General features: G+C 42.8%; 1 protein-coding gene across 1 annotated transcript in view; it reads left to right on the top strand.

Annotated features, from left to right (window-relative positions):
- The window catches only part of LOC149449521 (transient receptor potential cation channel subfamily M member 2-like), a 121,057-nt gene that overhangs the window by 63,779 nt on the left and 39,995 nt on the right, over window positions 1–17,283 (top strand). The window contains exons 16-18 of the mRNA XM_089693148.1: window positions 5,432–5,527; window positions 6,918–7,122; window positions 12,719–12,837. Coding sequence (XP_089549274.1) covers window positions 5,432–5,527; window positions 6,918–7,122; window positions 12,719–12,837 — 420 coding nt within the window. The remainder of the gene's footprint in view (window positions 1–5,431; window positions 5,528–6,917; window positions 7,123–12,718; window positions 12,838–17,283) is intronic.

The raw sequence follows: 17,283 nt of genomic DNA, 5'->3' as shown, positions 1-17,283 counted from the left end.
GAATGTTGCATATACAAACTACTCACAGTTACAGGAAAACAACACAGGACATACAAAGGGATGCAAATATGCAAACAAACACACACATAAACACGCACTGTCTATTCTTTCCTAGTAAATGCAGTTTTCTGTATGCAGTAGAAATACACTGAAAATACTTAACTTCTGTTAGGGTTAGTCCACGAGTCCCTTTGTGAACAGGACTTTGGGCAGAAAAGCAGATTTTCGATTTTAGCAGTCTTTCTTGTAATGCAAGTTTAGTGCTGTCCCATGAGGAAGTCTTCCTTCAGCTTGTGGTGCATTACAGTTACTTTGGAAATTACTAAATAATACCACATGGGCCTAGCCCTTTCAAGTTGTGTTCTACATTAATTTCTATGAGGGAAATTGTAGATGAAAACACATTATCATGAAGTAACTATGTATGCTAAAAGGTAAAAATATTGTTGATTCTTTAAATCAGCTGCTACAAAAGATTGGGTCCAGCTCTTTACCAAAAGTTAAAATAACCGGACCACCTAAAAATAAGTACTTTTTCAGCACATGGTTTACAGTACACATACATTTAACAATACTGTCAAGTTTCCCAACAATTTAAAGCACAGTACAACTGGTCTTGTGCAAATGCTTACTTTACCTATAGCATGTGATGATAAAAAGTTGTCCTCAACAGAAACTGAACATTATTTGAAAATCACATGTGGATATATATATACACAGTATATTGCACAAAATTATGGAAACACCAGCTAAAAGAATGAAATTATTACATAATATGGTGTTGGACCGCCTTTGGCACCTAAGTGGGCCTGAATTTTCCTGGGAATTGATAAATGTAAGTCTTGGATGGTGGATAATGGAATCTGATACCACTCTTCATGAACAAATTGTTCTTGCTGTCTCAGCCAATAAGGAGGCAGAGACCCAGGACGACCGAGGCTGTTGTTCACATCGATGGATCACAATGGGGCTCAGGTAAGTATTGAGGGGGCTGGGGGCACTGCTGCACACAGGTTTTTTACCTTCATGCATAGATTGGGTGGTATGAAACATAGAATATCATAGATGCTGTTCACAGCACAAAAAACTCCTTATTTTGTGAGGGGCTTATCACAAGTTAATACCTGAAATGTGAATGTGTCTTGTTTGATATCCCAAAGCAATCCATTGTGTAAGAGAAAGATCTGTTTTAGCTCAAAACCCTTTACAGCATGGTCATCAGAAGGAAATGCTTTCATTTCCTTGTCACTGTTAAAGATAATTTTGCGAAGCCTGAGGTTGGCAGTGACAAGCATATTGTAAGTTCTTTCGAGAAGATCAATTGCTCTTCTTGTGTAAGCAGAGATTTCAGCCTTTCATCTATGTAGAAATTATATTCCACAAATTCACCTGCATCAGAATCTTTTTCATCTTCTTGAGTTCTTCTCAGCCAATAAATTGCTACAGCAGTGGAAAGGCTGTTTTTGAAAATACACACTTTTCAGTAGTCTATGACTTCATCACTGACATTGTTGTGATACCATCTGTTTCTATTGTATTCTCAAACAATAAAACAGTGGAACTTTGCTGAATATTAACATAAAAGCAACTGGTTCTTGTCCAGAGCAGAGCAAAACTACTAAAAGGTTATTTAGATTAGGCCAGGTAGGAAAGTTATTCTTGAGGGAAACACCTTCATACTGAGCACTTAAATCAAAGACCACTTGAATCTGGCCTGGCTTGCATGGATTATACATGCCAAAGCATGGAAGGTTCCAGCTTTCTTCTCCTTCCTAGAGAAGTGGTGCAGGCTCTGCATGATCTCTCACCAACACCTTCTGCATAAAGTCAGAAAAGTGTTTTTTCTTCTTACGTTTTCTGTTCAGGGTGAGCTGTAAAGAAGTAAATTATGCTTCTGCATTCTGAACGTTATTTGGTCATTTTTTTCTTGAGGCACGAAAAGGTATTGGTGTCATCCAGCTGTTGGAAGTGTCCTGATAGAACTCCTTTCTTATATGTTGTAGTTTTTAGAAACTCCTTGTCTTCCATGGTTTCTGCCAGCTCATTACCTTTAGTTGCTACATCAAATATTGTGGTGCTGTGGTTCCATCCCAGAAATATAAGGCCTTGTTATTGCTTTGTGTGAAGAACTGTTGAATGCTTTTACTGCAAAGTCTTTCCTTGACATGGTAGACATATGTCTTGAAAGAAGACATGTGTCTTGAAATAAGAAACTGTGGAAGACCTCCTGACATTACCCAGATGATGCCTATGTTGACCCAGCCTAGGTAAAGGCATTGGGCATGAGGTGTGTCATGTGGCCCATTGATTTGTTGGCAGGCCTTGTGGACTTGTGTACCCATGGGATATCTCTGCCAAGAAGCAGGAGAATATCAGCATTTCTGTCAAGAGCTTGTATGTTGTCAGCTATGCCCCTCAAGTGAGAGTTGTGAGAGGCAGCTGCAGGATGTTGGTTGGAATCTGGTAGCACTCAATGAGAGTGGGCAATGGCATTTCTACACTGCCATTCAGGGGAGCTACTACAAGATCAGTGGCACTCCTGCCTCAAACATCTGTAATGCCAGCACAGGTCACCAAGGTATAATGTAAGGCATATCCTGATATATTTAGCAGTTCAAAAAGCTTTGATCTTGCAAGTGACCTGTTACTCTGATCATCTAGTATAGTATATAATCTTACAGCTTTATCAAGCTGACTCTTGGGGTATACATGAACCAAGCATATTTTGGCATGGGTTTGTCAGAGACCTTCTCCACAGACATCTGTACATGTGGAGAAAACTGGAGTATGAGGCACTGTTTGGTCTGTTCTCTCCCATGCTTTGCCTTGGGAGGATTACCTGTAGACAGACTGTCTTGAAATGGATGTGCTTGCACGTGATCCTCTCTGTTGCATTCTATGTACTTAATAGTTGTCTTACAATCTTTAGCATGGTGTTCCGTGGAAGTACAGCATTTGAAAAAAACACCACATTTCTTTAAAAGCGCTTCAATTTGTGTTCTTGCAAGCAGGGGAAGACTGACCATTTGGAAACTCGGGCACTGACCGAGGGCCCGGGGTCAGTAGGGGGCCCCATGAGATGCCCCTGGTACCTTTTTTCATAGGCTTTTTTGAGTTTGGGAAGGACACAGGGGCCCCATGATCCTCTATTGCCCAGGGGCCCCATGAGTTGTCAGTCCGCCCCTGCTTGCAAGGGTTTCTTTCTGAAGCCAATACTCTTTATAAATGGGTGTGGTTTGTAATGTATAGTAAATTGGTCATTTGAGTTCTTGAATTTCTTATTCTGATCAGTCTTTTCAGGGACTGTAGTAGGTGTGGGTAGAGTATCAATCCTTTTCACAGTCACTGAACCCTACGGTCTCTATGTGGAATTCATGAGCTTGCAGGTCTTGGACAAGGTGGGTTGGACTCCCCAAAGGAGAAACTTGAATCATTCTTACAATCTGTAATTCTCATAATGCACTCACAGAAGTAGGAAAATAGAGGATAGGAAAGTTTATATTCTTCCTTGTACCTTGACCAAGCAATGCCCATTTTTCCTATATGCCATAAGATAACTTGACGACTATTGGGTTAAAACCATGAGTGGTATCTAAGTAACTGAGGCCAGGTAGGTAGGCATCATCTTTGGCAAGTTGAAGCGCCAAGAGGACGTTACTGAGCTTTTGAAACTTTACATTATCTCTGCTCGATATTCCTGGGAAAGTTTGAAACATTTTAAATAAAGCATTGTGAATGGCTCCTGGGTACTGTTAAGACCTGTGTCAAGGTTGTCAATGTGAACAGCTTTGAGTTATCTGACACATTCAGCGAATTGACTATCTAGCCACTATCTATTGGCAAATTGACCATCTAGCTTATCTATCTGATAAGCAGATCAAGTTCTTCTGTAGTTGTGACATCTGGTTTATCGTTGGTGGCTTTGAAGGTGGATTTCCACCCTGTGTGGTTTTCAGGTTTGCCTTTGAACCTAGTGAGACCTATCTTGGTGAGCTCTTTGTAAAACATGTATTTAACAAACTGTGACATGTCTGTGTTTTAAACTTTGAATAACATGCATGCATGTGGAACAAAGTCAATCACATTGAGAGGTGTGCAGAGATTGAGTAACTTTGGGAGGAATGGAGGTGCAAAGGCCTTTATACCTGACACTGGCTTAGAGTTTTTTGCCATGTTGGGTTGTGGCTGTGAAGCAGTATACTTAGTAGGAAGTAATTGAATAGCCCCATGGTAGGATGGTGGTAGGCAAGCTGCACTGACATTGGTTGGGGGATACAGCTACTGTGGCTGGGAGATGACATTTTGGGAGAGATTGTGAGGAATATGATGCATACAAGGCAAATGAGTGCCAACTGCTGTTACCTCCTTCACTTTTGCCAACAGCTTGCATTAAAAACCCTTTACCTTGCCACGGCTGTGACATATTCACACTTTCTCCAAAATGTCAATCTCTGCTCTGTTGCAAGCAGCTTCTGCTTGCACCTCTGCTTTTTTGCGTGCAGCTTATGCTTCCATCTCTGTATCCATCAGTGCTTTCTTGTGTGTGGTTTCTTCAGCTTCTTCTTCCATCTCTGCTTTCATGCATGCAACGCTTGCTGCCATCTCTTTGTTTAAGAAAAAGGCTGCCTGAATTTTAGAAACTTTAGCATTGGCATGGGCTTTAATAAGTTGCTAGCTGAGTGTGGGAGACCTTGATTGTAGAAACTTGGTGGATCTGGAGGAGTAGCTCATAAATGCAGAGCAATGAGATTCATAACGTTTTGTGATTCTCACCTTTGTCTTTGGTTGTAGTACTAAATGGTATCTCTCTAAATTAAGCTCATCAAATCCTTTTAATTTTTCCTGTGACTTCAGTGTTGTACTGCTTTATGAGGTTAGTATATTTAAAGCAGTAGTGATTTTCTAAAAAACAAAATAGTCCCCCTGCAGATTATCATAATGTGCTAGTATGCACCTCATTCTAGCATATTATGATAGACTTAGCTATAAAATGAATCCCACCGGTGTGCTGTCACTGCTGATAGGGATTTTATCTTCACCCAGTCTTCCTTCTGGATTCATAGGCTCCAGCCATTTGAACGAGCTGCAATGACTTTACTCCCGCACATAATTTTATTGTTGGACATGATAGAAACTGCAGTTGGATGTTTTGAACAGCAGTTTTACTGATCGTGTTAATCCAACAAGAGATTGAATACAATGGGAAAGAATGTGGGTGGTGGTATTGGAAAGAGCCAGTTCCAGTTTAGCAGCTCAGGGAGCTCCCTTGTCCTTTCAGACATGTCAGGCCTCTTGGATATCACCATGATCTCCAAATTTTGGAAGAAGTTACAGATGAAGAATCTATATAATTTTTTTGTTATACTTAGGTGTTGCACACTCAGTTCCTGTTGCTCTATTTTCATTTAATTCTTGCTTTGATTTTTTGTAGGAAAGGCTTTGCAAATTCTTCATCTTTCATTGATGGAAGTCTGAATGAGCGGAGAAATCGAAGTATCCACCAAGATACCAGGAAAACATCAAAGGGGTAAGGCAGAGAGGAGAGCCTCAACCATTATATTGCATAATCTGGATTAAAGATTATCAGTGCTGGAAATGACAGCTATTATATACTTATATCAATGAGATGCCTCATTAGAGCTGTATAAAATAGAGGGACTAACTGACTCTGTCCTGTAACCATATCATTATCCTTACCATTTCTTAACTGGGGACAGATTCATACATCTACACCCTCTACAGCTGTCAATATCTGCCACCAGGATATATGCCACCCATGCCACTATCCATCTAACCACAAGTACCTCCACAGTAGCATTCCAATCAATTTCTGTCCAAAAGCTTCTTTAATCACTGATTTACAGCCATTAAAAACTGATAGCCATTGGTTGTGGACTAGTAGCAGGAATACCAATTTGTTCTTCTCTCACTTATAGTGTGCTTTTTATGTAGTAACTCTTGATTGATTGGAATGCTGAAATCACATTTTTTACAAAAAAGCTAATACTTTCTATACCTGCTTCACAAATAACTTTGCATTGACTTTCATTCTAGACACTCCCACACCCGACTCCATCCTAAACACTTCCAACCAGCCTCCATCTTAAATACCTCCACATTGGCTTCCTTCATTAACACTTTTACACCAGCCTCAACCATAAACACATCCACACTAGTCTTTATTCTAAATGCTTCCAAAAAGCCTTCATTATAAACTCATCCACACCTACCTCCACCATACGCATCTGTCTACTGCCCCTATCAAAAAACATCAACCCCAACCTCAATCATATACACCCCCACACCAGTCTCTATTATAAAAACCTTCACACCAGCTTTCATTAAAAACACTTGGCCTCTGTCCTAAACACCTCCCCTCCAGCCCTATCAAAAACACCTCCACACAAATCTTTACCATAAACACCACCATGCTCCAGCCGCCATCATAAACATCACCACATCGTCCTCCTTCACAAACATCTCCTCATCAACTTTTATTGCAAACATCTCCATTCTGATTTCCATTATAAACATCTGCAAACAAGCCTCTGTTATAAACACCAATACATCGGCCTCCAACATAAACACCTCCCTACTGGCCATAGTTATAACAACCGCTATCCTGGTCTTTTTCATAAACACATCCACACAGGCACCAACCTTTACTAAGCACCTTCATAACCACTTCCATGATCAGAATCTCCACCCAATAATTTCTTTTAATTTCTGTTTGAAAACCTCTCCGAAACAAACTTCCATCACCTCCATTCACATCCTTGGACTAGCCACATCAACACCCTCCTGATTAGAAAAGTTCTTTGTGTTCTGCTTCGGCTTCCAATACTGAAGATGACTGTTTCTGTATATTAGCAATAACTGAACTCTGCAAACAGACTATGTCCTAATTCTTCTTACAGACTTAAACCGTACAGTTGTCTCTGGAAGCTTCGGGCTTTCTTCAGTGCTCCAATTGTGAAGTTCTACTATAATGTTGTGTCATATGTTGGATTTTTGTGGCTTTTTGCATATGTTCTGACAACTGATTTCCAGACCTATCCGTCATGGAGGGAATATCTATTGTACATTTGGGTCTTTACCATCTTCACTGAGGAGCTACGTCAGGTATCGTTAGTCGTATAATTATGATTATTAATAAAATATAGTGCTGTTGCGCTTAGGAATGCAACTTTGATAAGTATACGCTGCAGACTTCATTTGTGAACCAATAACACAAAATCAAACAAAATATCTTGTGGACCGCGCATAAATTAAGTGTATTAAAACTGGATGCTAAATAAGCCCCTAGTGTAGAAAACATGTTTCTCAACAAATGGGAAAAGGAGGAAATCTATGGTAAGACATGGCCTCATATGCGCGTCCACGTGGTATATTGTTTAATTATGATTATTATTGTTATAATCAAAGAAAAAGTTCACAGGTGATACATCTACAGGCAAAAGGCCCTAACACTCTCCCTCTACATGGTTGTTCACTGCTGATGGGGAAATATGGGCCTACGATTTATTTTACTTCTAAGGACATCATAAATGATAAGACATCATTATTTATGAACTTTTGTATTCTCAAGAAGCACTAGTTGGACATTAACTGGAGTTCTTTGAATAGGTATTTTTGAAGGTTTCCTGAAGAGTTTTATGTTAGTATGGCCACTTGGCTGATGTAAATAAGTGAGCCCTGAACTCACTGTCATTTCTAATATCTCCTAGGAAGTATTTTAATAGATCTTCCTGAGGGAGTTGACTTCAAAGCATGTAAGCACAGCTGGGACCTGTCTTTCATAGCAGCTAGTGACCTAAATCTGACCGGTATCTTGAGAAATTGCTATAAGTTTAAGAGCGCCATCCATTGACTGAAAGTGGTAAAGTCTTAAGATATGTGAAAAGGAGTACCTCTACCTGGATGGGTGGGAGTAAATGGGTAAAGGGATGGCATCTATATATAAGTATATTAAAAAAGCAAGAAAAATACCCCATCTCTCTTGATCTCTGGGCACAATGGGAATGTAAACTTGTCTGTATAACATATCTCCATCTTTTCTTTATCTGTAGCTTTCTCTTTCTGCAGTTGTTTCTGTCTGTTGCAACATTCGGTATGTTTAATTTCTACAAGTCAGCTTTTTTTACCAGCTACTTTATATTGTCATATTGTTTTTTGAGGAGGAGGGGGTGGTCAACTGTGTCAAAGGCAGTGGAGAGGTCCAAGAGCAAGAGTACGGAAATAGTGGTTTTAGCAGTTAGTAAAACTTCGTAAGGTGGAAGCTCAGCCGGTTTTAGACTAGACGTTCAAGGAGTTTGGAGGCAAGAGGGAGTAAGGAGATGGGTCTTAGGTTGTCAAGATTGGTGGGGTCCAGTGGGGCTTTTTTAAACATGGGGGTGACTAGCGCATGTTTTAGAGAGTTGAGGAAGATGCCAGTAGAAAGGGAGAGATTGAAGATATGAGTTAAAGAATGAAGGATAGAGCCAGAGGGTGACCGTTGTATTTGCAAGGGAACAGGGTCCAGGGGGCAGGTGGTTAGGTGGGCTTTAGAAAACAGTTTACCAACCTCCTCTATAGTAGGCTCGGTTAAACAAGGTGTCAAGTACCAGGAGCGCAGAGAGAGAGCACACGGAGACAGATTGCACGGAACCCGACGTGCGGGCGTTTATTGGGGAGGTTTTCAGGGTACAGACAATAGATCCGTTAGTCCACAGATCAACATCAGACATGGCAACACAGTAAAGTTCTCTGAAAGGCAATATGGAACAACAGGGGGCCGATAGTCCACAGGATTCAATAGGACAGTGGGGTGGAGGTTTTGTGAGAATTGGGGTTCATGGGGAAAATTGGGCTCAGTCTTTCGAGCAGCACGGGGTTAATCCACTTACTGGATGCAGGCAGCAGGACAGAGATGGTTACAGTCCACACAGGCAACACAGGGTCAATCCACACAGGCAGCTCCAGGCAGCGAAGGGTTAATTCCGCCAGGCTCACATGCAGCAAAGGGTTAGGTCTGCCAGGATCACGGGCAACAATGTGTTAAGTCTGCCAGGCTCACAGGCAACAAAGGGTTAAGTCCGCCAGGCTCACGGGCAACAAAGGGTTAAGTCCACCAAGCTCACGGGCAACAAAGGGTTAAGTCCTCCAGGATCACGGGCAACAAAGGGGTTAAGTCCTGCAGGAGCACAGGCAACAAAGGGTTAAGTCCTCCAGGCGCACGGGCAGCAAAGGGTTCATCCACAGTGAGGAGCTACAGGCAGCAGAGAGTTAACCCCAGGGATCCAGCAGCAGACTGGCAGGCAGGGGAGCCAATGAGAGGAGAGGAGAGGGATTGGAGCAATGAAGAGGCTGGCACTGAGCTCAGACCTCACTCACAGCAGCCAGGAGAACACTGGGGCCCTGCTCTGTCTTAAGTACAGAGCTGTGGTAACCCAAGACTTGGTGTCGGGTTACCATGGCAACGGGCCTCACTCCCCCACGTCTCCGGACCCGCACAGGGAACGCGGCCTTTGTCCCTGTCGGGCACAGAGTGCAGGAAGACGTGCACAAGGGGTCAGGGAGGGGGGTGACAGGAGGGAGCCTGCATGTGGATTCCCACAGCAGGGGGGGTCGACTTTCTGGCGCTCGGACTGGGAAGCAGGATGCTCTCTCAGCAGGGGGCCAAATTGCCGACAACAGGAGGGTGAGGAGCCACTGGGGGGTGATTGTATTAGATAAAATGAGGACTAGAAGTCCCAGCATGGACTGAACAGAAGATTGAGGGGCTGCTGAGGGGTGGGGGGTGGCAGGCAGCAAACCTGTAGGAGGGAAGGGGGGGGGGGAGGACCAGCTCCGTGACACAACGGTAGTATAGATTGTGTAGGTGGACAAGGAGTGTAGGGTGAGGGAGATATCTGTACAGTGGAGATCTCGTCATGAATTGTATCAATCTTATTTTTGAAGTGATTAGCGATCTCCTGGGCAGTGAGTGAGTTAGTGGGTAGAGGTAGAGAAGGACAAAGTAAAGAGTCAAAGGTAGAAAAGAGTTGACGGGGATTGCAAGAGAGGGTGTTAATGAGAGTGATAAAATAGGTATGTTTGGCAGTGTGGAGACAAGAATTGTATTTTTTAAGGGCATATTTATATTGGTCGAAGTCTTGCTGGGTCTTAGTCTTATGCCATAAACGCTCAAGAGCACGACTACGTTTTTTGAGGCATCTGGTATTGTATGTTTGCCAGGGCTGTAGCAGTCGGGCCTAATTCTGTGTGTAGTGAGGGGGGCCAATGTGTCCAGGGTGGATGACAATGAACTATTGTAGACAGAAGTGGCCAGGTTGGGGCAGGACAGGGCTGAGATTTTGTCATAGAGACAATCTGTTGCCGAAAAAAGAAGAGAAGGGTTAAGATAACGAAGGTTTCTACGAGTAACTGTTTGGTAGTTGGAAGACAAGGAGGAGGAAGCCAAGGAGAGAGTGAAGCTAATAAGGGAGTGATCAGAGAGAGGAAGAGGAAAGTTGGTGAGGTTGCAAGGAGTGCATAGGTAGGAGAATACAAGGTCGAGGCAGTTACCATTCGAGTGAGTAGAAGCATGTGTCCATTGTTTTAGGTAAAAAAAAAGTGGAATTCAAAGACACTCCAAAAATCAAAGTGAAAAAATTATGCAGCAGGCTCGTTCTATTTGCTGAAATTTCATTGTAGCTACTTAAAATGGTAGTCAGTAGTTTGTATGGCCCCCACGTACTTGTATGCATGCCTGACAATGTTGGAGCATGCTCCTAATGAGACGACGGATGGTGTCCTGGAGTATTTCCTCCCAGATCAGGACCAGGGCATCACTGAGCTCCTGGACAGTCTGAGGTGCATCGAAATATGTTCTATAGGATTTAGGTCAGAAAAGCGTGGGGGGCATTCAATGGTATCAATTCTCTCATCCTCCAGGAACTGCCTGCATACTCTCGCCACATGAGGCCGGGCATTGTTGTGGAATCCAGGATCCACTGCACCAGCGTAGGGTCTGACAATGGGTCCAAGGATTTCATCCCAATACCTAATGGCAGTCAGAGCGCAATTGTCTAGCCTGTAAAGGTTTGTGTGTCCCTCCATGGATATGCCTCTCCAGACCATCACTGACCCACAAACAAAACAGTCACGCTGAATGATGTTACAGGCAGCATAACATTATCCATGGCATCTCCAGACCCTTTCATGTCTGTCACATGTGCTCAGGATGAACATTCTCTCATCTGTGAAAAGCACAGGGTGCCAGTGGCAGACCTGCCAATTCTGGTGTTCAATGGTAAATGCCAATCGAGCTCTATGGTGCCGGGCAGTGAGCACAGGGCCCATTAGAGGTCGTCGGGCCCTCAGGCCACCTTCATGAAGTCTGTTTCTGATTGTTTGGTCAGAGACATTCACACCAGTGACCTGCTGGAGGTAATTTTATAGGGCTGTGGCAGTGCTCATCCTGTTCCTCCTTGCATAAAGAAGAAGATAACTGTCCTGCTGATGGGATAAGGACCTTCTACGGCCCTGTCCAGCTCTCCTACAGTAACTGCCTGCCTCCTGGAATCTCCTCCATGCTCTTGTTGGGAGATACAGCAAACCTTCTGGCAATAGCTCGTATTGATGTGCCATCCTGGAGGAGTTGGACTACCCATGCAACCTCTGTAGTGTCCAGGTATCACCTCCTGCTACCGATAGTGACATTGACCCTAGTCAAATGCAAAACTAGTGAAAAAAGTCAGAAAAGATGAGTAGGGAAAAAAAATGTCAGTGGCATCCACCTGTAAAACCATTCCTGTTTTGGGGGTCATCTCGTTGTTACCCATCTAGTGGAAAGCATCCAAAGCAACTGAAACTGATTAACAACCTCCTCTGCTACTTAACCTCTTCACGCTGGCCGCACACAAATGTGTGGCCTCGCAGCATCTGGGCGTCTGCGTTGTGTGCAATTAAGAAAAAAATATGTGATGAGAGCGCGTGCCCTGCGCCCTCCCAGCACACATGGCCGGTACTCACAGAAAGGTCCCGATCTCCTCTTTCAGTCGGGACCTTTCCGGATCATGTGACTGCCGTGACGGCGAATCACGGCGGTCACATGACCCTAAAACCCCGCCCCACCTCCCGGTTTCTGAAAGCCTTAAAGGGCCGGGAGGCGCCAGCGCCAAGGGGTTAACTGACCAGATAAATATCTCAGGAGTGTCATTGACTTGATGCTATACTTAATTACTTATTAAAAAGTGATTAAAAAGTGTTCCTGTAATGTTTTTCAGCAGTGTATTTACCATTAAGCAAATAAGTGAGGTGGTATAATTGTCAAAACACCACACACTACATTTTCTACACCAACAGTTTGCCCTTTATATAGAAAAAAGGCAGGGCTACAAAGAAACCCATGTCATAACAGGCAGAAATTGAAGCCCCTTACATTGGTGAATGTGGCAAAAACATACTATGCAAGGAATTATGTGCAAGGAAAATATAAAAAAACTGTGTTTTTGCTTGCACATGATTGGATGGTGGAAGTCAGCAAAGCTTCACCTCATCCACTAAGTAAAAGAAAAATTCCTTGCCAAATGAAAAGGTCTTTGTCTTTAGTAAGTCAGCCCCACTGTATATCAACAAATATTTTTCTTGTGTTTTAATCTCCTCTTCATCTCTGTGTTATGTTCCTGCCATCCTGGCTGATTTGTTTATATCTCAGGACATGTTCTAATTCTTTTACTGCCTGTCTTCCTCCCAGCTGTTTTATGACCCGGAGCATCGTGGCTTTGTGAAGAGTGTTGTCCAATATATTACAGAGTTTTGGAACCAGGTGGATTCATTGGCTTTGGGATTATTCGCTGTTGGGCTGATATGCAGGTGAGGCATCTAGCAATAGCCCTCACTGTTTGAATTTAAAAAAGTGAATGTCTATTTAAAGTGGAACTTCATACAAAAGGGGAAGGTCTGCTTGTCTGCCTCCACTTCCCTCCCCTTTAAGTTTAGCACTTTTTTGGGAGATGGAGTAGATACCTGGTTTTGACAGTTATCCGCTCCCACTTCCAGTTGGATTGCTGCAGCTATCTGTGCAGAAGTTCACCCCCACCTTCCCCTGAAGCCTTCTGGGACATGGCATAGATCCCAGAAAGCTACAGGACAATTCATAAAGCGCAGCGTGGCTCGCCCATGCACAGTGGGAAGTCAGTTGTGATGCCACAAGCAATCACAGCAGGCTCCCCAAAGTAAACATGCCGGTGCTTAGACACAAAAACAAACTGAAGAGCTGGCTCATGTGAGGACTGCTCTGGATCCCTGGACAGGTAATGTCCTATTATTAAAAGTCAGCAGCTACAGTATTTATAGCTGCTGACTTCTAATTTTTGCTTTCTACTTTAAACAGTATCAAGATACAGAGGATGCAGTTCACCAACACAGATCCCCAATCAAATATTCATATTCAGATTATATTAAAGATGTAATTTATCAAGAATCTGATTTTTTAAAAAAAGTGCCAGTAGCAAAAAAAAAAAAACCATAAATTGGTGAAACTAGAGGTATATAGTGAGAGAATAATTAGTAAAGGAAGAAAAAAGGATGCACAACTGGAGAAACAAGAGTCCCTCACAGTTCATAAAAGGTCAACTCCAAGTTCATCCTAGTATACTAGCTGCAGTACCTCGAAAACTGAAGCAATCTCTGTAATATTAAGGGAACAAAAAGGATACCAGACTAAGTGTAGTATTGAAAATGTTTTAATGATAAAAATGACAAGTGGCAACTCACATAAAGGAGGAGATAAACAGCATCTGTAATCAAAACTCATAGGTTTGGCAGCTGAGTGGTCCAAAGGTATCCCCCACTTCAGGTCAGGAAGCTATATCATCACCAGATGCCGGGTGATGTGAAGAAACCAAGAAGCAACTGGAACCAGGAAACAGGGCTCACTATGGAATGCAACACCGGCCCAGAAATGATGTCCTGTGCTAGTGGACCACACAGAGGGCTACGCATTTAAGAGATGCCAAGCTCCTTTGTCAAGCCTGAATTGGTTCCTGGAAGGACGTTATTCATTTCCTTGGACTACAACATTCATTAACTCTGCAAAATGGCTAAAAAAACCAAGCGTTATCTCAAAGGGATAAAAAAATCTTGAGGACAAAATAATTATCTGTATAATTTGTGTGTAATCTATGTATGAAAAAAGGCAAAAGGTGCAAAAACTATATAACAAAACCCTGTGCTTGTAAACACCAGCGGAAAATGAGTTGTATAAAAACCTTGATATGAACCTTAAAGCTGAATTAAATGACTGTATTGCCCCCAATCTCTTCACTGAGGCCACCTGGATTAACAGCATTAAGGGTATATACCCAGTATGTCTCTTATGCACATCATTTTTTAAAATGTTCAGTTAGGAGAAGATGCCCAGGAATAGACTTGATTGCCCAGACTTTGAGACCAGCCAAAGATTTTTCATGAAATACAGTGAAATGTCTCAGCACACTATGTTTGGGACTACATTCCTCAACAAAGTGGCGATGTACATCAGAACTCTTGTACAATATCCAGATGGTCCTACTCACATATAAGAGATCACATGGACATGTGAGGCTGTATACCATGTATTGTGATGAGCAATTGCAAAATGTGTTGATGCTGACTGTTTACCTGTTCCCTGTGAACTCAATCAGGCTATGTGTAAATGTGTTAGCAGGTTAAGCACTTTTTCCCTCCATTGAAATATACCCACAGGTATAGGTAAGGGTTTTTTGCATGCAGGCACTTTACTAGGTGCCTCTTTATTCTTAATACTGGGAGCTTTTCTGTATGAAAATCATGGTCTAATCCATTGGTCTACAAACTCCGGCCTGAGGGCCAGAGATGGCCCTTTGCTTGCTTTTATCAGGCCCTTGGGGCACTATTTCATCCAGTGATACCAACAACGGGCATAATTCCCTCTACTGACACTAATGAAGGGGCACAATTCCTCTTAATGACACTGGCGATGGGGCCCAATGACACCAATGGTGGGACAGAAGTCTTCCCAATGACACCTCTGATGGGGTGCCATTCCTCACTGACATCTCACTGACCTTTTTTACTCCCAATGGCCAATCCGGCCCTCCTAAAGTCTAAAGGACAGTAAACTGTCCCTTTGTTTAGAAAGTTTGGAGACCTCTGGTCTAAACTGTGAACGTTTAGCAAAGGTTTTTTTCCAGTTGTCTCCATTGGCTGCAGTCAAATAAAAGGAGGAGGCTTTGTCAACTAACTCAGATGGGTAACATTACTCCTAAAAACTTCTTTCTTAGAATTGAACTTTGCTGGATATAGTCATGCTAGTTGGTACAATTCAGTCTTAATCTACAGATTTGACTCTTGGGGATGTCCTGTATCCATCTGGGGTGATGACAATTCTTTTAGTGCCAATATGAATTTCTTGCAGTGGGCTTAAAATAGTTTTTGGTTAAAATGCTCTGGTCCTCGAGACCAAGCTCTAGATCTAAGAAGGCCAGTGATGTGGAATCACAAACAAAAGTAAAGGATAATCCAAAATCATCATTGTTACAATGAACCACAAACTCCATAACTGCTGATAAAGGGCAATCTCAAATTATAACTTCACCAAATCATTATTGTTACAATGAGCCACAAACTCCATAACTGCTGATAAAGGGCATTCTCAAATTATAACTTCACCAAATCATTATTGTTACAATGAGCCACAAACTCCATAACTGCTGATAAAGGGCAATCTCAAATTATAACTTCACCAATGTGACGGCCATAAAAAACTATATTGGCCACAAACAGATTAAAATTCCAAACCTATTTTGGTTCCCAGAGCCCCGTTGTGAGGTTGACATAACTGGGAGAGAAATGGGCTCCCATAGCTGTACCTTTTTTAAAGCATTCTCCATTGAATTGGAAATAGGTTATGCTTTAAACAAAATCTAGTAGCATCCAAAATTAAATTTGCCTGTTTATTATTTAATTGTGGGTCTGTGGAAAGAAAATAATTCACAGCACTGATGCCCATGTCGTGAGGTATAGAGGTGTAGAGAGAACTCGCAGCCAGTGGAACCCACAAATGCATGGGTTCCCAGGAATATGATTGTAGGTTCTCCAACAGCTGCACACCATCCTGAGTGTAGAAGGGAAAGCACTGGACCAAAGGTTGCAGGAAATTATCTATATATAGTGAAAAATGCTAGTTATGCTTTCCATAGATGCTACTATGGGGCGGCTAGGAGGAACATTGTTCAGCATCACTGCATTTTACAACTGCTCATTACAATACATGTCTTACATTATTATTATTATAATTATACAGTATTTATAAAGCGCTGATAGTTCACTCAGAGCTGTACATTACAAAGGGGGACAGAACATGTGACAGAACAATAACAATACAATGTAAAACATGAGGGGATTGAGGGCCCTGCTCTTTCGAGTTTACAATCTAGGAGGGAGGGGATGGTGGCACAGGAGGAGATAGCTGTGGGGATGGAGTGGTAGGAAGAGTGGAGGAGGTTGGCAAGTTAGCAGGGGGTGGGGTAGGCTTCCCTGAAGAGATAAGTTTTCAGGGTGCGCCTAAAGGAGAGGAGAGTAGGTGATAATCTGAGGGTTGGGGCAGGGAGTTCCAGAGGATGGGTGACACCCTGGAGAAGTCCTGGAGGCAGGCATGGGAGGAAGAGACCAGGGAACTAGAGAGAAGGAGGTCTTGTGAGGAGCGGAGTGTGCGTGCTGGGTGGTACTTGGATATTAGGTCAGTAATGTAGTTCGGGGCAGTATGGTGGACAGCTTTGTACGTCAGTGTTAGGATTTTGAATTTGATCCGTTGCGCAATCGGAAGCCAGTGGAGGGATTGGCAGAGGGGGGTGGCGGAGATGGAGCGGTTGGAAAGGTGAATGAGTCTGGCTGCCATATTCAGGATCGACTGAAGCGGGGATAGCCAGCGGCGAGGCAGGCCAGTAAGGAGGGAGGTTCAGTAATCGAGTCGTGATATGATGAGGGAGTGGATGAGCTGTTTAGTGGTTTCTGGGGTTAGGATTGTGTCCATGTAGTCTCCTATATTTTGGCGGGACCATTAGAACATTGAGCAAGAGATTTGGCGAACAACGCAACTTTATTGTAGTAGTCCCTCACATAATGTGCTGAGACATTTTGCTGAATTTCATGAAAAATCTTTACTTGTTTTCAAAGTCTAAGGGGATCTCCCCTCAGCTGAAACTTTCAAAAAGTTATGTGCATAAGAGATACAGTATATTGGATATACACTCACCGTCCACTTTTTAGGTATACCTTTTCAGTTGGTAACACAAATTG

The sequence above is a fragment of the Staurois parvus genome, unplaced genomic scaffold (genome assembly GCF_062004578.1).
Source record: "Staurois parvus isolate SC_StPar_1 unplaced genomic scaffold, SC_StPar_1.0 ptg000615l, whole genome shotgun sequence".
Lineage (NCBI taxonomy): Eukaryota > Metazoa > Chordata > Amphibia > Anura > Ranidae > Staurois > Staurois parvus.
Note: the sequence above shows the minus strand (reverse complement) of the source record. Positions and strands in the feature narration are given on the sequence as shown.